The sequence below is a fragment of the Centruroides sculpturatus genome, unplaced genomic scaffold, assembly GCF_000671375.1.
Source record: "Centruroides sculpturatus isolate CEXI.00-Female unplaced genomic scaffold, Cexi_2.0 scaffold707, whole genome shotgun sequence".
In the NCBI taxonomy this organism is placed as follows: domain Eukaryota; kingdom Metazoa; phylum Arthropoda; class Arachnida; order Scorpiones; family Buthidae; genus Centruroides; species Centruroides sculpturatus.
This window is the reverse complement of record NW_019384935.1, coordinates 91,010-114,761: the sequence shown is the minus strand read 5'-3', so window position 1 is coordinate 114,761 and position 23,752 is coordinate 91,010. Positions and strand designations below refer to the sequence as shown.

General features: G+C 29.3%; 1 protein-coding gene across 1 annotated transcript in view; it reads left to right on the top strand.

Moving 5' to 3' along the window:
• The window catches only part of LOC111632062 (RNA-binding protein Musashi homolog Rbp6-like), a 71,981-nt gene that overhangs the window by 46,067 nt on the left and 2,162 nt on the right, over positions 1 to 23,752 (top strand). Inside the window, exons 6-15 of the mRNA XM_023376418.1 lie at positions 657 to 749; positions 6,800 to 6,848; positions 8,695 to 8,777; positions 9,012 to 9,096; positions 9,334 to 9,366; positions 15,325 to 15,381; positions 16,097 to 16,396; positions 16,476 to 16,529; positions 16,607 to 16,788; positions 23,665 to 23,724. Coding sequence (XP_023232186.1) covers positions 657 to 749; positions 6,800 to 6,848; positions 8,695 to 8,777; positions 9,012 to 9,096; positions 9,334 to 9,366; positions 15,325 to 15,381; positions 16,097 to 16,396; positions 16,476 to 16,529; positions 16,607 to 16,788; positions 23,665 to 23,706 — 978 coding nt within the window. The 3' untranslated portion in view covers positions 23,707 to 23,724. The remainder of the gene's footprint in view (positions 1 to 656; positions 750 to 6,799; positions 6,849 to 8,694; positions 8,778 to 9,011; positions 9,097 to 9,333; positions 9,367 to 15,324; positions 15,382 to 16,096; positions 16,397 to 16,475; positions 16,530 to 16,606; positions 16,789 to 23,664; positions 23,725 to 23,752) is intronic.

The following is a 23,752-nucleotide window of genomic DNA, read 5'->3' as shown; positions in this document are numbered from 1 at the left end:
ATATCTACAATAAATTACTTTAAATATTGAAATATACTGATATCGTGCTATTAAATAAACAATATACTATATATATAAATTACATATTAATATTTATAAGGCCTATTATAACAGAAAAGTAATTTACTTTTTAAGAATCTGGTCTTGAAAGTTTGCAATTGGCTGATTTACATGGTCGATTCGAATTTTCCCCTAACGATCTCGTATATTAGTGTTGTTCTCTATCTAAAGATGATTCTAATTGGTGAAATGCTTTACTAATGGTGAAAAAAATTGCTCGACTCAGCAACAAGACGACTAAATTCACTAAGTAAGAAGCGAGACAATACTAATGACACTCAAAATTCGCCCCAAGCTACAGTGTGCAGTTGTGATGATCCATACTCGCTTCTAGTCACATCTTTATAAGAAAACACTATATAATATCGGTAAGAAGAATTAGAAGAAACAAATATTCGATTTTTTCTTTGTTAAACCTGCTACGGATCTTAAATAAGATTTGGGACAAAGTCTTACATTCTAACCCCAAATTATATAAAATTTTCAACTCGATCGATATTTAATCCAAACACTAAACGGATCCCCCAATATAAAACTGTGTTACATCATTGAATTTTAACAATCTAATCATCTAAAAATGATCTAATTTTCTACAGATGGTGACTAGAACGAAAAAAGTGTTCGTTGGAGGTTTATCGGCCCCAACAACGTTGGATGATGTTAAAAATTATTTTCAACAATTTGGAAGGGTAAGTTGGTCGTTTATCCAGGTTTATAAATGTATATAAACAGAAAATAATCGCAGCAAAAATAACAAACTTTGTTTCTCTTTTGGCAATTTGAATGAAGAAGGAATTGGTAGAGCATCGATCAACTAATAAGATCAGGAGGAGATTGTAACTCGTCCATTGCATCATGTGTCAACCAATCAGGATGCTTTCAATCCGGAAACACTCAATTGAAAAGAATTGGGGTCATTGGGATGAAGTGAAACAAATTTTATCGCTTAAAACAGAAAATAAGATCTGACTCTTTCTAACTTCACTTCAAATATCAATTTTAATTAATTCGTCTTTCTATCAAACGTGCCTTTTCAAAGTTGCGATTATTTTCCTTTTCCATTCCATTTTATTATTATTATTATTTCGCATTAATTAACATTTTTGCTTTTTATTTTAACCTTAAAATATTTAAATATTTAACTAATTTCAGCTTATTTTTAACTTAAAATGCCACAAATTCAACTTAAAATATCATACAACCTATTTTAAAAAAAGTATTTAAACTTTATGCCCAACACATAATCTCCATTCGATAAATTGATTTTAAAATAATATTTAAACTCAGTCTTGTACTCATATATAATTTATAGCATACTTAGAACTGTTAAATTTCTAAATAGTAGCTTACAATCGAAGACTATTTTTTTCAGTTTCAAATGTTAAATCTTCCATTTTAAAGTTTAATTTTCGATTTAATTTTTTTTAAATGATTAAAATCGAAGACAAAATCACAATAGATGAATGTAATTTTTTAAAAATTTAGCTTTAAATTAGTTTTCCTAATAAAAAAAAGCGCATGGATTTCCTCCACTTCTGCTTTATAGACATATCAATCTCGGATATTATCCTATTGGAATAGGATAAAAATATAATTTCATTATATTTTATATGAATTTTATTGATATTATCCGAGATGAATTTTATAAAAATGTAAAAAAAAAAATTTTGTACCGGTTCTTAAAACCATCAGAAAGAGTAGGAATGATTCCAGGTGTAAAAAAATCATTTGTGACAGGTAAGAATAAATGGTTACGAATGATACTCATTCATTTCTTGCATGATTCGTGGGTCACGTCACGAAACCATGTGAAACACGAATGACGCTTTAAATCCTTCTGCATAAAATACGAGTAACCGGTAATCCCTCAGAAATAAATACGAATGAAAATTTGCCTGAAACTGCATATACTGTTTCCAACTAATACCTTTTAAATAATTTAAATATTATATTTGCCAAGTGGCAAGTATCATCCAGGTATTTTCCTTTGATTTACTTTACAAAAATTGATTTCTATGAAAATGCATTTACGAGATTTTTCTGCTTTTTTTTTCAACGGGATCGCGACTAATTTGCAAAATGAGTGGATAATATATAGCGTTTAATTATATTAACAAGTATTATAGATGATCACTTTCGCTAATTTTTTTTTTTATGATGGAAACTTCTATCAGAAAGCAATTTCTTTATATGAATTTTGATTGTTTCGAACGCTTGGCAGCAACTCCACCCAAATTTTCATATTCTCTTAATGACATTTCAATACTTCTTCGAATATTTGTCAAAGTTGTACGGTACACTAGAGACTAGAAACACTTGGCCAAATTTATATACAGTGCTCCTCCCATCTCCTTTAAGGGTTAGATAATGATCAAAACTTAAGTACGTCATGTAATGCGTAGACATTTTGCATTACATTATTGTCTAACTCCGCCTAACATTTTGTTTCGGACTTAATATAATATCATCGAAAACCGATCGATAATACACGAAATTAATTAATAATTATCCCGTCCATGATTCGCTGTTACGTCATAGAAAATGTAATATTACATCATGCCGCATCATAACGCGTTAATAAGCCTAACATCCAGTTAAAGTCCCGTTTACGGCGTGTCCAAAATTATTATCTTTAATAAATAATTCCAAAATACTCATCGAGGCGAGTGCCGCTTGCATAACAACTGTGTTTGCAATCAGAGGAGGAGTGAATGGTGATGGTAGCGCGCATTGTACTCTGTGATGCCCGTTACCATAGCAACTCCGAATTGTCATTCTTTTGACACAAGAGAAGTCTACAGTTCGAGGCAGAAGTTGCGCCTTTCCTCTTTATCCCAAAGATGCCATCAGTCTTCGACCCATTCGACCACACCTGCCCACACAATTCTTAGAATAATTATGCAAATTTCTCCCGCCCAAATTTGTAAATAAATGTATTTGCAAAGATATATACCGCTCCCGTTAAAATCTGGAAGCGCGGTACCACCCAAATTCTTAAAAATAAGAACGTCTGAATCTATTTAAGATTTTTTTTTCTCTTCCCCTTTAACTTTTCCCTTACTCGACTCCTCCTAGAATTTTTTACTCCGCCCAAATTTAATGTCTTCGCCATGTTTCTTTGTAATTATGCAGTTTACAACTTCGCCAAAAGTTATAAGATTGTCTTTCTCTACAGGACCCCCTCTGCATTTATTTCTACTAAAATCGTTTTAAATTGAAAGAAATTGTCTGCTGCTTTCTCCAATAAATTTACTTAATTATAAAATTATATTTTTCAACCTTTTTTTTTTCCGAGGAAGTCACATTAAATTCCTCAACCATTGAAAGCTGAAAACATTAAATGGCTTTAAACGTATTAATAATTTAGATAATCGCACGAAAGTAAATTAAAATAAAAAAAATTACTGTTCACACCACTAAACAATCCTGATTATCGGATTTCGTGCCGTGAAAAAATTTTCTATTATACAAATTTTCCCTGTAAATTATCCAACAAAAGTAGACAATATCAGCATCCTTCGCTTCGAATCATTACTGTTTGTCAGACAATATTTCATCCATGAAGATCCTCCCATATTTACTACCCGTAAACCTATAATTGAATATTAGTTTGTTCCAGCTAATTTGCTCTTCCCAAATTACCAAAATGTTTCTTAAAATATCGCACCGATTGGATAAACCTACGAGTTTCTGATGCACCCGTGAACGGATATTTCGCTTCACAATCTATATTAGTAATTTAATAACTTAACAGAAATGGCATTTATCGCCGTGACAGTGTCGTTATAAACACAAAAACAATTCAGTTACCGCGTAAACAGCAGAATTTAACGTTGGCAAATGGTTTCCTAATAGTTTAGAAAATTCTCTTTTCTGGATTGATGTACGGAATGATACTTTTCCGATTTTCTATTATTATAATAGCGTAATAGGCACAGGGGAGGTAGAAATGACATGTGCATCAGTAATAAATGACAATATAATTAGGATCATAGCAAACTGTACACAGTACAAGTTACAAGGGGCACATTACTTATTAATTATTCTCTCATCATACATCGTTGACAGGCTTGACAGTTTGGTCGACATCTGTTAAATTTCTTAAGGAATCTACCAATACTCCTAACCTCCAAATTATCCAAATCATTACCAATATTTATTATTCAAAAGTTGAATAAATTTAAATATAAATCGCGAAGCTACGAATTAAAAAAAGAAAAAACTCCTGCAGTTCCTTTGAGGCAGTCTTTTCCTTATAGCTCTCTGTAATGCAATAAAGTGTTATTTACAGGAGCACTTCGCCTTTTGTATTTTTTCCTTTTCCCTTTGGTTATTTTTTGAATCTTTAACAGTTTGTAAAGTAAAGGTTTTCAGTCACTGTCTAACAATATATTCAATCAATAATGGCGGCGTATGTGCCATCGTCGCGCATGGTCTGCGAGAAGAGATATTTGACTCTTTAACTGTTAATTATGGATGATAATCTTTATATTGATGTTCACGTTTTGTGTGGAAAAAACAGTGATTAGAGAGAATATTATGGCTTGTAATTAAACTGTTTTAATTTGTAAAAATAGCCAACGTTTATTTTAAAAAAATATTCCTTTTTTTCATTGGCAATTTAATCACTTAAAACTAATTTTTTTTTTTTTTTTGTAAATTTTTGACCCAAAAATTAGGAATTTACAGAATTAAAATGCTTCGTTATTAATTACGTTGATTAAATTGGCAGAATCGTATGTAAAATAACATAAAATAAATTTTCTTATTACGATTTCATTAAAACTTTTGCCATTTAAGTTTAGATTATAGTTAATATTTTTTTGTATAATTTACGCAATATTTTTACAATATATTTGAATTATTATTATTATTATTGCTTTTTTTTTAATAGCAAAAGTTACTATTTGCTATCGTCTTCTGAATTTTATTTTTAATGCACTTTGAAGTTTTATTATTATTATTTTTTCTTCTGCAGAAAGTAATGTGATATCTTTTAAGGGAAGATAAATACTATTTTAAAAGTCATCATCATCAAAGAATCATCAATAAAATTCTCAATATATGTCCTATTCGAGCATCGTTTTTCGTATCTTTGTAGTGCATACCGAAAGTTTAGAATTAGATTTTCAACAAACTCTTAGTGTTGAAACTTTGCACAAATTGCAGTTAAATCTTGATCATAGCTCATTCTCTACTTCCGAAGGCCGCAAAACTTAGTTAAAGCCGAATCGATCCGTAAATTTACTACCAGGTTCTACGCTAAACCTTTAGATATCGATAGGATAATGAAAGAAAAACATACTTAATACCCTAAACCCCTTTCTGTTTTTTTATTAAACAATATTTTTGGATAAATGATTTTTATTGGAATAATTTATGATTGTCCATTAATTTTATAGAAGTAAAACCGATGCAATAAAGAAAGATAATTCAGCATATGATGGGTGATTGAAACAGCTACTGTCAAACTATCCGTAACCATAGCAACGTATAGAAGGTATAGTGGCAATCTGGACAACCGGCAATTTCCCGACAAGAATGCAATATAAGATAAAATATGACACAATTCCTGGAATCTCACATCCTCTGTCTTTAGACCAATAGGCGAGTCAACTTAATATACAGTTATCATTTACTTGCAATATGTACCAATATCCTTACATAACTGGAAAACATCCAAAGAATTTTCTCATATAACTCTCTTCTTCTGATTAGAGAAGTTGGAAAAAATTAGTGAGAAAGTCACTGGCCTGGTGAGGACATCCTATTTTTTGATTCTTATTTCGGGATATACACGAAAACACAATGGTCAGACTGCATTGAAACGAGAGTAGGATCAGCACAATCTGCAAAAGTATCACTCGCAATAGGTAGAAAGTAGGAGATGATGCCAAAATGACGTCAAAAACTAGTATGTTCCCGAAGGTCTATCGATTACTACTCAGCCTAATTTGGGTAAATTTTACAGAGTATGACGTTTCAATTGACAAATTCGCGAAGGTCGAATGTTGGATATTCTCCGTTGATTAGATATACTCGATTAAAATGACATACTCCACCCAAATTGTCATCGTACAGCTCCGCCCATGAATGCCACACGGAAATAGATTTGACGAGTATTCCGAGAGATATGGATTAAAATGATGATTAAACTCATCATTTAAAAATATAACTCCATACAAATTTACATATCTAGTCTCTCAGATAATATAATACGTCACGATCCACCCAATCCGGATCGCTTTCTCTATGGAAATTTTTCGTCGATCTTCTGTTAGATCTTATCACTTGTTTCCACTTAACATATAATTAAAAGATTTATAGTTTTTGAAACATAAATTACTCTTTTAAGCCTTTTAATCACAAGCTCAGACAATGGCAACGAAAGGAAAGTCCTTTAATTCTTTATAATTGCCTAAAAGTTCGATAGAAAAATAAAAATATTATAAAATATCGGTCGCGTAGGTTAGCCATTTTGTAAGAGATCTCCGCCCGAAAAGACGTCCAAACATAGCGAGCAGACATTCTAATTAACAGTTCTGCCCAAAATTCTAATTAAGAATGTCCAATGTCTGTCGAACTTATAATTACGAAAAATGAAAGTTATCCAATTAGAATAATCGAAACATCGACGCAAAGGAATAAAAAAAAAATAAAATAAAAAAAGACGAATTGGTCCTGTTTAATTACGAAATTCTCTTTATATATTGATGGGCATATATTTTTCTATTTGCAGATAGAAGATGCGATGCTGATGTTCGACAAACAAACAAACAGACACAGAGGTAAGCGAACAAGAAGCCTTCTCAAAGTCAAAACAGACTAAGATCTGTGTCCTTTCAGCTTCCGTAATAGAAAACTGATCCCCCGAGTCCTATACACAACCAATTTACTGCCTATAAAATGATATCTTTTCTAAAACAGTCATTATTTTGTTAGCAGTCTTGGTGCTCCTTCACATCCACCATCTTCACTCGGTGCTCCTTTGCTTTTACTTCTGTCCCAAGGGCTAACGCTTACCGAATAAAATACAAACATTTGTTTAGAATTTAATACCTCTCTCTAACTTCTCCTCGGGCTTCTCGGGACGATCGCTGTTGGTGGGAGACTGAAGAAGATGTGTTTGACTGTGACCTTTACCGGTTGTCATGGCGACGTTCGTGGGTGGAATAATTCCTCTCTACAATAAATATCTTGTAACGATTTTTGCATTGTTTTAATTACACATTTTTATACACAAAACTCGTCTCTATTAATTTGCTTTAGCTCACGCATTTCCGTTTTGGCTTCACTTACGTCACGTCATCTCACGTCACGTTACGTCATTAAGCTAGATCATCATTTTGAATTATTTTTATAATTATTTAACCTATTTTATTACTATTAATGTTAAGATTATGACCTTTGAATTTTTAATTCGTTATTTATTTTTAATTTTTAATTCGTTACTATAATAAGAACAATTTAAAGATATTTTAAGCTTCATACGAAAGTTTTATCTACTTCTATTTTTTTTAGTTTATTTTTTTATCAACAGATGACACTAATGTTCGGAAATATAAATTAATTTATATATAAATATATATAATATTTTAGTTTAATTTTTAATCAATAGATGACACTAATTTTCGAAAGTATAAATTAATTTATATATACTTATATCATTTTTCATTAAATTTGAATTTTAAATACATTTTAAAATATTATTACGTCAAATTTTTCTTCTTTTATAAACCTTAGACTTATAATAATTATTATTATAATGAAAAAAAAGAAAAAATTAAGAAAAATTACGGAAATTATCCTGCCATCTGTTGAGTGAAATATAATTATGAAATGTTTAAAAAATTTTAAATAATAAATCATGTTTATTTAAATAATTATTATTAAAGAAAAATTAATTATATAAACCATCCTCGGTGTTAATAATTATTTACAGTTTATTTGACGATAAAAATTTATTTTAGCTGAACGAAATTAATTAATATTTATATTCTTTATTTCGCTTAGGGAATCAAAAAATAACAAAGTAAAATATTTTTCATAATTATTTTAACGTGCAGTTTTATTTTTAACACTGTAAATCCTTAATAATTTAAATGAATCTATCGCGCCATCTAGCGAGCGTAAAAAGAAGTACGAACGATTTAATTGAAAATAATGCGAACAATCTTTGCACATCTCTTCAATTCATTTCTTATTATCTCATGTTCTTTTATTAGAAAGTAATATGATCATTCCTTTGAGCAATAAGTCGTTATTAAAGGAGATCTTTTCCAGTAAAGTGGACAGTTTTGACTTTAGAAGCACTCTAACTGTTCATTTATGTAGCAGATGTATTTAATCGTCCATTAGTTTAGTAAATGTTCCAGACATATTTCCAAACCATTATTTGAGATTTTGCTAAATTACTTTACTGTCAAAATTACATTTTCTGTAATATACAAATCAGAGAAAAAAAAAATAAGTCAAGCTTTTCTTTTTAAAAATTTTACTAAAATTATTTTTAGATTAATAGATTTTAATTTTGTGAAAATAATTATTTCTAAGTTATTTTTAATTCTTCGTTAAATTTATTTTTTGAATAAGAACTTATTTTTAATTAATTAATTAATTAATTTCTATTTTTAGGTTTCGGATTTGTTACATTCGAAAATGAAGATGTTGTGGATAAAGTTTGCGAAATTCACTTCCACGAAATTAATAATAAAATGGTGAGGAATTTGATTTTTTTAAATGCTTTTTTCAAGTTACAAAATTAATTTACAATTATTTTTTTAATATATTCAAATTTTGAATTAAAAAATAAAACAATTTTTTTTTTAAAATACATTTTCTCTCACGAAGTGGAAGTTTGGGAGTTTCAAATATGGCGATTTACAGGAACGAACAATAGAATAATCGCTCCTTAAAACAACATTTTTTAAATTTTCTTATATAAATTTTAGGTGGAATGTAAGAAAGCCCAACCAAAAGAAGTCATGATGCCTAATAATGTAGCTAGGGGAAGAGGTGCAGGCCGAGGAACGTACGGTAGGATTATAAATAAAATATATATTATAATCATAATATTATATATAAATTTAAATATGTTTAAAGCCAGGTACACACGTACCGATATACCTAAACAGGCGCACCTGTCTACATGATGAAAAAAACACCTGACAGTTCAGGTATACCAGTACGTGTGTACCCAGCTTAATACAGTTATCTGTACTCAATATATCAATTAATATATCAGCAGATTCAACAAGATATATCTTTTTACAGATTTAGTGTGGCCATTAGGAGCATTGGCAGACGGTATGTGCATTTACTATAGAATTATAAATCGATGATATTAATATTTCTTTATATATAAATATATATATATTTTAGAAATTAAATTAAGAATGGGAGGTATTATTTTGAAGAGGATAAGTCATTTCATTTCTCATAACTTCCTCTGAAAAACTTATATTTTCTAAATAATCCTTGGATTTTTCTGTGGTTTCGACTGTTTTTTTCTTCTTTCTCTTATCTTTGATGTCGTTATTTCTTTGGATTACAATATTTATATTCTTTATTTCGCTTAGGGAATCAAAAAATAACAAAGTAAAATATTTTTCATAATTATTTTAACGTGCAGTTTTATTTTTAACACTGTAAATCCTTAATAATTTAAATGAATCTATCGCGCCATCTAGCGAGCGTAAAAAGAAGTACGAACGATTTAATTGAAAATAATGCGAACAATCTTTGCACATCTCTTCAATTCATTTCTTATTATCTCATGTTCTTTTATTAGAAAGTAATATGATCATTCCTTTGAGCAATAAGTCGTTATTAAAGGAGATCTTTTCCAGTAAAGTGGACAGTTTTGACTTTAGAAGCACTCTAACTGTTCATTTATGTAGCAGATGTATTTAATCGTCCATTAGTTTAGTAAATGTTCCAGACATATTTCCAAACCATTATTTGAGATTTTGCTAAATTACTTTACTGTCAAAATTACATTTTCTGTAATATACAAATCAGAGAAAAAAAAAATAAGTCAAGCTTTTCTTTTTAAAAATNGGGAGGTATTATTTTGAAGAGGATAAGTCATTTCATTTCTCATAACTTCCTCTGAAAAACTTATATTTTCTAAATAATCCTTGGATTTTTCTGTGGTTTCGACTGTTTTTTTCTTCTTTCTCTTATCTTTGATGTCGTTATTTCTTTGGATTACGTAACGTCTTTATTTTTATATTTAATCAAAATAATAATCTATATTTTAAAACTTACGTTATAATAAATATGATATTTGAACCGACCTCAACATGAATTATTGGTATTATATTCTTTAGGAAATAACTAAAATAAACGAAAAGAAAAATATTATTATTTTCCCAATTTATCATGTCAAGGTCGGTTTTTTAACTCTACTGTATTCTGGTTTGTTTTAATTATTCAAGAAAATATGAACAAAGTAGTTTAGAATATAATCTAAAATTATAATATAAAATATATAAATTTACATATACAGATAAATATATATATATATAAATGTTATAGGATATCATTATGTGTATTATCACATAGAACGACCGCCCGAGTGGACATATCATTTTATTTCAAAAACATCAAAATATACGTAGATTCTAGTCATAAAAATATTTTTTGATATTTTATATATATCTATACAAAAAATCGTATCCATTAACAGAACAAAAATAATATAAATTGTGCCAAATTTAGATCATTTAGAATTTATTTATTTATTTCTTCAATTTAATATAGAAACGATAGTGATATTTCTAAAATAATTTTTAGGCTATATATATATAATAAATAAAAAAACAAACAATAATTTCGTCCAATTTTAGAAATATAATATAGAATATATTAGGAATTAGTCCGTCCATATTTTTAATTGGAAAAATAAAAATATTAATAAATATTTTAGAATTAAAAAAAAAAAATGATATTTATATAGATCTAATATTATATAGTAAGATTAGGGATGTGATAATTTGATTTTATATTTTATAAAGCTCAATTTTTAGCCAAGAATTTTTAACAGATTTTTAATAAATTTATAGAATTTATTAATTTATATTTATACATTTACATAAATTTTGGCACTTTTGAAAAATTAAAAAAAAAAAAAATAATAATATATATGTTAAAAAATTTCGAAGAGAGAGAGAGAGAAAGAAAGAAATAAAAATATAAGTTTAGTGGTATTTTTATAGGGCGGTCGCTAGTTCCATATTTTGTCAAGAGATGGCCGTCGAATTTTTTTCTTTTTCACTTTTTAATTGAAAGTTATATTCGAAATTTTGCCATTTTATGGGGTTTTACATTCAATTCTCTCGCTTTCAGAATCCAATTTAAACTTACAATTTTAATATTTTTAAATACATTTTTTCTCCCCTCCCTTCTCCTCAAAAGTTTTATTTTTTAAGTATATAAAAATGTTAATCACAATTTTAAATATTACAAATATTAATCATAATACAATGTTTATCAATTTTTTTTTATTTTTTATTTTTTAATTTAATACAATCGTGGAATATTTATTTATAAAAATTTACATGGAAAAATCGTAAATTTTCAAATTAAATTTTTAGTTCAAGAAGTTCATTCATGAAATAGAACTTTTTTTTTAACACGAAAGACTGGATGAAGGTAATCTATGTTGATTATTTTTATCAGAATGTAATAAAATAAAACGAAAAAAAAACCCGGTAATATAGTTAAATTAAAAATCACTGTTGTCATTTAATCTTTTATTTCAAAGTTTCTACCAAGTCGGTTCAAATATTTCAACTCCAAGTAACTGAAAACACAAATTAGATTCTGCAAGTGAGAGAAAATTATATAAAGCCGAAGAGAGGCGTAACCAAAAAAAAAAAAAAAAAAATTAAAATAAAATAAAATACATCCTGGATAGAGTGGACGGTGGGTCCTTTTATTTGGCAATTCGCCTGAAAATTTATTTAAGTAACGTACGAAATCACTCGAATCTTGCTCCTTACTCCACTCCCCTCAATTAAAAATAAAATATATATTTAAAAAAAAAGTAAGAATTTTTAAAGATTGAATCATAAATTTGGGTGTGGCTATCTTGTGATGTCTTCTCTATCCAGATTTTTTGGTGATTTCTAATATTAAAAATTAATATTAGCGTCTTATATAGATGCTGCGTGTATCTCCATGCAATAAAATTTAGTAAGCTTTACAAAATTGAATTCTAATCTTAGTCAAGCCCCTGATATTAATTTTTAATCTAGTGCTGATGTGTGTATGGTGGTAATAAATTAGCACTTAGAGAAACAATAAAATTTTAGTGCTTCTATTTTTACTTTTCGAAATTTATGCAAACTTATAAATTTAAAAAAAAATAAAAAAAAAAAAAAACTTGTAGTCCAAATTTTTTGGGATATAATAAATTCCCATTTTGAAATAATTCCCTTAGAAAATAATAATTAGATTACGAATTAGCGTTTTAAACTTACCGCAAAAAAGGGATTATTTGAACATTTCTGGTTTAATTCTAAACACTAATTCAATTATAACGTAAAATTCTATGAAGGAAAATTATATATATATATCTAGGTGTTCTCCTGATTAGCTTAGTTTTTCAATAGAACAGAATAGATATTGGTGTCAAATTCTTTCTATCTATGAAGTACTCGTATGGTCTTGGTAGATTGCTTAGGAAATTAATATACTTAAAACTTACTCTCTAGGGCCGGGCTGGACCAAGAACTTAAACCCTACAATAGAAAATAATGCTCATATATAAGGAAAAAAAAAATGCTAGTTTTTTAAAGTAGGGACTGGTTGCTAGTCTGATATTGTCAACTCGGATATCCATATCCAGTTGTTACACAGATTGGCCCGATTATGGTTATTAGGACCAGCGCTGCCCTGTTATTATCTGTCTAGTCGTATTTTGACGTTTCTAATATCCTAGATGATAATCCTTTAATGTTAGAGGTGATACAGTTTACGGAGAGAATAAAGTCAGCATAGCAGCCTTTTAGAATTTAGTTTATTCATTTCCAGAATTTAGGCTTCTTTTAGCTTAATCATTTTTATATTTTCTTTTAATTTTGTCTTAGTAAAAGTTATTTACTTAAGCCTACTTCAAATATACTTAAGCCGTTAAATCGGTATAAAAATAGTTCTCCATTTCCCAAATGGAATGTTTGCCTTATTTATGAGTCTTTTTTTTTTTTCTTCTTCTTCTTCTTTTTAATTTTTAAGGAAAAATATGTATGTTAAAATTTTTAAATGTTTATTATACTTTTACTCGAAAGTATTCAAATTTTTATGAACATTTTAAATCGCTACATTCCTTTAAAAAAATATTTTTAATCATTCTAAATGAATTTATAAGAATTATTTGTTAAATTTAAAATTTTATTTTTTTGTTTTATTTATATGTAGATTTTAGTTTTTTAATTTGACTATATAAATATATTTGGGATTGGAGAACTCCATCAAAATGTCGTTTACGACAGCCAAATCGTCCGCCATCTTTTCTCTCTGCCAACTTTACCCGCCAGACGGCAGTTGTTGTGATGTCACACCGGTTTTGATATCGCCGTGTTGTTTTCGCAGTGTCCTCTCTGATGACAAACGAAAGAATTCGGATTGACGTCGAGTTTTTACGATTACGGAGATTTCTGACGTCACCTAAAGTGCATTTTTTTTTTCTTTTATACAGAAATTTTTTTTTTACTCCATCCAGATTTGGAATGGAAATCATCAGTTTACGGTGTTACGTAGACAATTTAAAGCGAAATTTAAAACAAAAACAAACAAAAAAAAAAAAGACTTAAGAAGCTTTCCCAAACTGAATTTGTTTCCGTAATTGTTGCCGATGTCGATAATGTTTGCGTTTTGAACAGTTTCGGAGACGTCGAATTTCAAAATGTATTCTACGATTGGAGGAAGAATTCGTTATGTCGCGTGAAGTCCATTTGACAGTTTTAAACGAAATTCCTAGACGTAGCTAAATCGTGTTGACATATAAAAAGAGAAGAAATCGGCTAATGTCACAATAACTGTCGTTCGGGTGGCAGGCTGTTTATGTTGTTGCCGCCCGTGAAAGAAAAAAAATATATATATATTGCCTGTTTCGATATGTAAATATGCAGCAGCTTATTTAAAAATCGCGCGCTTTTTTCTTGACCAGCCTACAATATATATTATATATTGGCTGCTGTATGTCCATGGTTTTCACTTTCTATTTTGTAAATGTTTTTTCCGAATTTGTCTTGTTGTTTCGCTGAGAATGTTTTAAAGAAATGGGGACGAACGAGGGTTATTGCTGTTTTTTATACATTGCAGCTATGAGGAAAAGATATTGGAATGTAATTTCGGATGATTTTTTGAAAAAGTGTCCTACTACTTGGTATGGTGATATTATTGGTTTGGCAATGTCTTGTCTATTAAAATGGTTATTATGTTTACAATGAATTGTGAATAAAAATTATAATTTATGGTTGATTGTGTGTCAGATTTCTTCAAAACGCTGCACATTGTTTTCGTTTTTATTAATTGCTGGGAAACGTTGAATTTTTTTTTTATTTTCTAAATTTTAACTGAGTTTTTAATTGCTTTTTTATCTCAAAGATAACAATGGATTATTTTTTTTTATATTTTGCAATATTTTATTTGAACATTAGCATGCTGATAAAAATTTTGTTAGAAAAATTTAAAGTTTTAGAAATATTTAGGAAGCAGTAAGAAGATGAGGAATGTCGGAAGGCATCTTTCGAAGACGGCGATGAAGATATCATCTGGATTGTGCATGTTATAATATATATAAACCTTGTTGTAAATAACATTAATGTGTAGTTTCCTGTAGTTTAGTGTAGATTAGAGTAGTATAGATGTTGCCAAACCTTTTTGTAGTATCACCATCATTGAGTAGTTTTAGTATACTTAACTTTCTACCCTTTAGATGATTGTACCTTTATTAATAGAATCTAGTAGAATAAAATTCCTTTCTAATTAGTTTGGCGCCAAAAGAAGTAATTGTGGGCTTAAAATTTAAAACCCTTTTTTAATATTAAAATTAATCTACCCTTTTTCGTTTTTGTAAGCGCGGTCTGGCCTGTCTGCTAAGGCAGACTGGGCCCCCTCTATTCGTGTTAAAGGGTGACGGGACCCGATCGGGCCTGGCCGCGCTTGCTTTCTTAAATAGGAGGGAATATTTTAGTAAAAATCGGCTTCTTAGGTAGTTTGCTATTGGTATTAGGCTTATATGTATTTTTATCACAGGTCATTTTACCAGAGGTCGTATGCCTTTAATTCTGCTCTTGCAAGACGAAAGCCGAGGTAAATTCCTTTGAGTATATCCCATTTAAAGCGTTCAGAATGGAAAAATATATTCTTTTGGCTCCTTTTTTACTAAAAAGAATAAACATATATTGTAGGATCCCAATAACCTGTAGTTTCTTAATTTCATCCATCCCAAATATTGAATATATATTCTCTATATATACATATATATAAATGTACCTAGTGTTCCTCTTTAGAAGGTCTTTTCTTGTTCTTTTTCTCCTCTTATGCATTTTAGACATCTTTCCATTTTTATACTTTTGCAACGGTAGTTGATATCCCTGGTTTGATAGTAATTACCTAACTTGCTTGTAGTTTTAATTTCTCTAAAACCCTTAGTTCAGGTAACAGCCAGGATTTAGTATATTAAATACCGTGTGTCGATAGTATACCTCATATCCTTAGTAGTGTAGGCTTAGAAAAATTTATCGTCGGGCACACGGTACTTAATCCGATTCTGTGAAGCGGAAGGTTTTCAGGTAAGTTTCAGGTGTGAAAATAATCTTTTAACCTCCCTTTTTACTAAACTGTGACTATGCTCTTCTTCTTTTCTGTCTATCTTTCTTTCCCCCTTTATTAAGGCGTATATCACGGTGGAGATGCGGTGGCGTAGAAAATAAGGACCGCTCCACGGGTCCCCAAATTTGGCGTATTGAAGATTTGGGGTGTTCACAAAAGAGCGGTCCTGGGGCCATGTCACAGTTTAAGTAAAACGTCAAATTAATCTTTTTCCATTTTTTAGGATATACAGGATACGGTTATATAAGTGCTGATCGGCACGCCACTACTGCATTCTTCACCGAGACATACGCCGCCCCTAGCTACACAAGGGGCGATGCACCACCACCTGTGTCTGCTGAGACTGTAATGACAGAACAATACAGTCAAGATCAGGCAGCAGGTAGGTGGATATTAAATCCTACCTGCCTACCTATCTACCTTGCAACTGAATGGGCCACCGAGAGAGAGCTCGCCTCATCGAGAGAAAGTAAAGCCTCTCGGGGGCCCTTTGGTATATATTATATACTCATGTTTTACTTTATTCACAAGTCACGCTTGATTATTCCAATGTATTGTTCTGTTTGTTTCAGTTGAGTTGAATGGACAGCAAACATCACCACCTCTATTAACTCAAGCATTATCAGGTAAGAAACCATATTTTAGTATATTTACATTGTATAGACTTAGTTTATTAATACGTTATAAATTTATTTTATGATAGTGATAAGCAATTATGGTCCTCAAGGATTTGCACCACCGACTTCACCAGCAAATAATCGCAACTTCCCAGCTACCAACAGTCCCGGGCCCATGGAGATGTACAGCTCTAATCAAGAGAGCGTCGGTTACGTACAAGCGACAAGCCCTCAACCTACAGCATTTCCACCAATAGGTGTTAGTAGGGTGAGCTGTTGTCTTTTGTAAATGTAAGATTGGGCGAGAAAGATCAAGTTATTGGTTTGTACATGATTGTGTACACCTGTACACAATTCTTACATTTGAAAAACAAGTAAGGTTTATGCTTATTTTTCAAATACAAATAAGGGTTGGGTAAATTCAAGTATGGCTTTAACTTTCATTTAGGACTGTTTTAATTGATTTAAGCTTTAATGCCTAATTTAGGAAAGAAAAATTTAAAAGGGTTTTTCTACATTAAATTTAAATTGTTGTCTATTAATAATTTATTTTAAATTATTTTTATTAATTTAAAATATATTAATTAGTTATAAAACTTTAATTATAAGTATTGATAGAATATATCAAATGTCTTTATTAAAAATAAACTGCATTCAGGACCGATTTTACCACTAGGCATGAAAAATATTTGCTTAGATTTAAATAAAATGGCATAATAAGAATGGAAATTTTGCCTAAAATTATAAAGCCAGTGATTAATTATAAATCTATTTTGAGAATCCAGACGAAACAAATATTTTCATCTATTTCTTGAGAGATTCCCTTTCTTGAACGGATATTCATACCGTCAATACTTTCATCTTAATGCCGTCTTTCTATCATCTTTAAACTTTGTCCTCTGTCTTCAATGTATCTACATATTCCATTTTCCCCTGATCTACTTCTTATCTTTTTTCCCTTCATCTACTCATCACTCCAATTTCCTAATGAGAATCTCTCTAGTTCCGTTCTTTTGATATGCTCTTACCATTTTACTCTTGAAGTTGCTACTCTAACTCTTAACTCTTCTTACCGAAAGAATTATTAGCCAGTCAGTAACTTCAAGATTTAAATAATTAAACGATCTTAGCATTTTTCGAAGCAATTTCATTTTTATCGTTTGCATTTTGTTCTCGTCTTCAAATAGTAGCCTAATGGAAATGATTAACCGTCTAATTTATCGGAAAAGATTTATTTTCTAATATGTTGAATACAATAAAAATTTTTGCATTTGGATATTATTTATTTCTGTTTTAAGTAGCCCTTTTAAATTCATTCTTTTGTCTATCAGGTACCGCTCTTAACAGGGTTGTTTTATTATTGTAAATAATCTGAATTCGAAATCTAAACTTGTGCTTTATTTCGGATTAAGTTATCGCCCACCTTTGTTAGACTAATGCTGCAAGTCAAAATAAAACTAGGCAGTTAAACGGTGTATATAGCCTATATTTTTTAAGATACTATTGCTTTATGAAAGACATGACTTAGGCCAATCATTAACAAGAAAAATTAATTTCAATCCCTTTACGTAAAACAATGTGGTTTCAATCTATTGCCATGATGATCCAGATTCAAATCAGATCCTTAATAGGCAATACCGGTCAGGACTTGATTCCTCATCTCATTCATTTATGTTGCCGATCTTATTACGAATCACGCTAATTGTGATCTGCTTCCATTTATAAATCACTCAAGATATACAATATTAAAAAGAAAACAATTCAATTTTACAAATAAATTTAAAAGTACTAGAGTATTTTTCACCAACAGAAAACATCATCAAATAGACCAAAATATTTTGATGAAAACATTTTTCGGACATATAATTTCATCTTTGGCGATTCAAACTTACATTTATTTCAAATTCCGAAGGACATAACATTTTATCACCATCACAAAATTGAAAACAAAACGTTCTGTTTACATTCAAATACTTCGTAACAACTTTATTTTTAAAATAATTTTGTTTTATTGATACAAATATTTTTACATATTCCTGACATCTGTAACAATAATAATAAACACATATTAATGTTGGCAAGCGTTTATTATTAATGTTAATAAGCTTTTATTACTATTGTTCTTGTTAATACTGATACTTCTGACTAATAAATTCCGTTAATTTCCTAAGTTTTTCGCCCATCAATGGCTCAATGGATAAAACCACTGAACAACTGAACATTAGTAGTTAGTCGCCAGTTTGCTCCTGACCAACCACATGCAGTTTTCCGAGTTTTCTTCACATGAACACCTAAATATGAGCCAGTTTCCTATAGAATGTACTCAGGCATCTCCTTTAGCAGATTGTCCTTACTTTTCGTTGTTTCATAAATCCAATCCTAAGTTATCTCAAAGTAGGCCTACTTTTCCGCATATTCAGATACTCCTATTGATTTTTACGATTCACTATATCATAATCTTTGCTTATAATATATAAACTTATATAAAATTGCTCTATACTTCGTTGTTTTTATTGTTTATAGTCGGACTAATTAATCTCTTACATAAACACATCTATATAAGTGCACTATTAGGGGAGATCGGGGCAACTTCGGCATGCGGGGCAAGTTTGTCAAGCGCTTTTTTTAAAAAACAAATTTAAAAAAAACTTTGATTATAGGTTAGGCAGTTGAGTTTCATTGGTGGCTTGTTGAGAGTAGTATTTTTATTGTTCTCCAACAAGCATAGTTGAATTATCAAGCAAATTTTCATTTTCGTTCAATTCCATATAATATTTTTTTTCCATTTATATTGAATTGGCAGGTTTTGTTATAATTCCATGATAACGAAAGTTACTTTTCCTGTTAGAAGGATGTAACTTCAACTTATTCACGTGGCCAGATCGTGGCTTGGCATTCTGTTCTCAGGGTTGTACTTAATGTTTCGAAATCATGACTAGCGGGGTAAGATCGGCAACATAAAGCCACATTAGAAGCAAAGGATAAAAATCAAACAGGATAAATGAAAACATGTTTGCATTTGTTATTCATGTATATATGTCTTTGATCTTGCATTTCATTGTAATAATATTAAATGGGTGTTGGATTTGTATTTCTTTGTTTTAATAGTGAATTCCAACTTATACATTGTTAATAACATAATTTTATATACGTGCCTATCTTGCTCCATTACTGTTGCCCCTATACCAGGGGCAACTTTAATAAAAATAATTAAAATAATTACAACTTTACAAAAAAAAAGAAGTTGCCGATCTTGCCCCTATACCCGGGGCAACTTCGTCAATTTCTCTCTTCTTGTAAAGTTGTAATTATTTTAATTATTTTTATGTCCAAACTGATTTTAACCAGATGTATAGTAAGGTAACATTTCAATAGACAGTATGCAAACGGTTTTTTTCAGTTTACAGCAGTATTTATTACACAAAATTTAAGTAAAGCTTAACATGCCGATCTTGCCCCGATCTCCCCTATATATTATACTAATTGTTTTTCTATTCAGAAATTCAGAAACACGTTAACGATACTTTCATTAAAACTATAATATTTCCCAGAAACTTAATACTTGATTAAGGCCAAATAGTTTGAAAATATGTAAGATTATTGAAGCCCACTCCAATGGATAATCCATAGACTTTAATCATTCATAATTCTAGAATTCAAGAAGAATTCAGATTCCAAATAGGAAAATTGAATTTTAGATTTTTCTACTAGAAATCAACTCGAACCATTTTGTTCAAGTTGATTTCTGGCAGATCATTCTATAAGAATGAAACTGCTCCCTTTGGTCCATTAAAGGGAATCAGAGGATGTTTCAACCCTTAAGGCAAATAAGTTGGACAATTTCTCTTTGATCCCCCAAGGATAGTAAAATTTATCAAATTTCTATCGCAACTCTTAAGTAGAGTCAACTTAATAGACCCTTTATATTCCGCTTACAATGAGCTAAGTTAATTCCGCGGGACCATCCTAAAAGATCAGATTAGAGAGTGAAATTATACTTGACTCTTTAGAAATCGGTTAAAGAAAATCTGAATATTAAATATTGAAAATATCTATTAAAAGGTTATTAAATTTTGATAAGGTCTATCAAATTTGATAAAATTTTTCTCGAAACTTATTATAATACTGAAGAATCTTTAAGAAGAAACTAGATTTTTTTTTTTTTGGTTTATTTCGACTCCAAAGAGAAAATCAAGAGATCGTGATAGGCTTTTTACGCTGCTTTTAACTGAAGTTAAATTTTGAATTTTAAAGAAATTTCAAGAGTGAATTTTGTCCAAGAAAGAAATTCTAAAAATAGATTTGAGAGAATTTCAATAGGACGCATTGCTAAAATGCCAAAGTTTGATATTTTGAAAGAGGAAAAATAAATAAATAATAACAATAAAAAAGAAAATAAAGTCAAAATTCGATTATATTGTTTTCCTAAGATGAATTTCAAATTATAAAACTTGATTACTCCTATTTTTAATAAGTAATTTACTGAAGTTCTTAATAAGGAAGAGAACATTATATACAGTACAGTACTGCACTATACCCATAGGCCTATATAAACATTATGTTACTGGTATTCTATATAGTCCTATATAATTCAGATACAAACGCAAATTACAAAAAGTACTGCATATTTATGTTTTGATGATGTTAAAACAAGAATTATTTTACATATAATATGAGAAAGCATAACGTAGAACAGTAAATTTCTTGATGAATGAACTACTGTAATTTAAATGAATTTTAAACGTATATATTATACTTTGTATAAATTTAACAAGAGTACAATAGGGTTTAAAAAGAAATGATGATGATGATGATTCTTATCTTCATAAAAATGATGTGATTTTAGAAAGATCTACACTGTCATAAGTTTATAAAGGAAAATATTTCGAATTTTTTCGGATTTCTTATATTTTAGTCATGCTAATCGTTTGTATGCCGATTTGACAGTCTTTTTCAATTTTACTATTCGTGTTCGTATCTTTTTATATCGAAGTCTTTTATGGATAATAGTATAGATAGACCATGACCGATATCCAATTCCTCAACATCACCATTAACTGTCGTAAGACTAAACCAATTCATTCTGATGAGATTGTCCATCGAAGCAAGATTATTTTTCTTTGACAACTACGAGGAGCTTCTTAAGTAGGAATCAGCTTTCAATTTTTCATTCTTTATAACGATTTGCTTATTTATATACTCATGGACATGACATAGATTTGTCGACTTATATCGTTTTTATATCCATTGAATTATTGCCGGAGGGATGCATTTTGCAGTAAGAATAATATCATTGAGAAATCTGGATGCACCTGTCACTATGAGTATAATATTCTTTCTAATGTTGTATATCACTCTGTTCGACAAAAGAAAGCCATCTTGTTCCATTATTCAGTAGAAACAGCAGTACAATCCGTAATTTGGCTCGACAGTAGCACCAATTTAAATTTAGATAATCGAAATCGTGTTTTCGTATACTTCACTCTCGTAAATTTCGGAATTTCTTACATTGTCACTGTTGTTCTTACTCGAATATAATATATCGATTTTTCTGAATTAAAATTTCATTTTAGATTCATAATATATTATATAATTTATTATTAAAAAATACATATACATTTAAATTTATATAGATTATAATACAATAATTAAGATTAGTATATATAAATAAGTACTTTAAATTAATTAATTATTCACCTATGATATTAATTCATTTACTTAACCTTAATTAAAGAGTTTCTGTTTCTTTCGTTAATTAATTAATTCTTATTTTTTTATCAATAGATTTATCTATATTTGTACTAAAATCATTACGTGATTTATCTTCAGACACATAACTGAGAAAACGGTCGAACTTTGGTATTTGTGCTTGTTCACATGACGTAATAAATTACGTAATCATTTTTCACTCGACATAGAAAATGGTTACGTAGTTTTATACGTCACGTCTTCTACCGCGTCATAAATGCACTTAGGTGCATTTATCACCCGACAGAAATACCATTACTATTCTTATTTTACTTTTTTTTAAAAATATTGTCGATGTACATCAAATTTTAAAAAGACACTATAAAATTTCTTTGTTTATTTATGCGCAATATAAGTCGACGTGTATCAATTGTCACCGCATGTAACTAATTCCCCCTTTGGAAATAATGTTAAAATCAACAAATCATTTCTTACAGTATATTCTTGTTGAAACACAGGCTTCAGTACTAGAAAGGCTGCATCAGAAAAGACTCAATGGAGTAAGAATAAAGCTACCAGAAAATATATTTCACTTAGGCTTTCTGTAAAGAAATATATTTTGTGTTCTTTTAAATTTGGTTAACATTATTTTATTATTATTATTTAAATTATAAAATGCAAAGAATGCTAAATGAAAATTCATTTGAAATATATCCTAATTGATAAGTTTCTCAAATTCAATTTGAGAAACTTATCAATTAGGACCTATTTCTGACCAAGGATTTCAATATAATTTTTTAAATTTTGTTTTGCTTTTTATTTAAAATTATTCATATTTTGTATTTCATTAATTACTAAATTTTCGATTAATGAAAATATCTGATTATTAAGAGCAGTCAGTTACAGCAAAAGGTATTCTTAACTGTAAAATGGTTTTTATCATCATAAAAAATTCCTTTCTAGAAATGTTTGAGACTTCAAATTCACAGCAAACCAAGAATTACAAAAGTAGCGTATTTCCAAAATATCTGGCCTTTATAATTTTTATTTATTGGCCTTTTGGCCGAAATATAATTTGTATGCGCTGTCTCCAAAGATGTAATTGATCTATGGTCAATAACATCTGAGCAGCACACAATTTTTTGCAGACGTGGTACACTCCTACAGATGATTCATGTAGTTTATTCAAAATGGTATGACGTGGCATCAAACAGCATCGTGGCATCGGGAGATATTGATCATGACACTTGTATCAAGATACAAAAATTGTTAGGAAGAAAAAAATGTATTGTTTTTTTAGTGTCAAATATTTGTCTTGGAAAGTTACAGAAAATGGAAAACAAATGTTATGTTTATGATTGATGACTTATATTTTGTTTTAATAATTAATTATTTTTAAATGTTTATTAACTTAATAAGTTTATGGATTCCTTTTGATGTATTTTCTTTTGCTTAGGGACCACTTATAGCTGCAGCATTCACTAACGGGTATCATTGAATTCAAGAGATTGTCAAAGTGAGTCAATATTATTATTATTTTATTG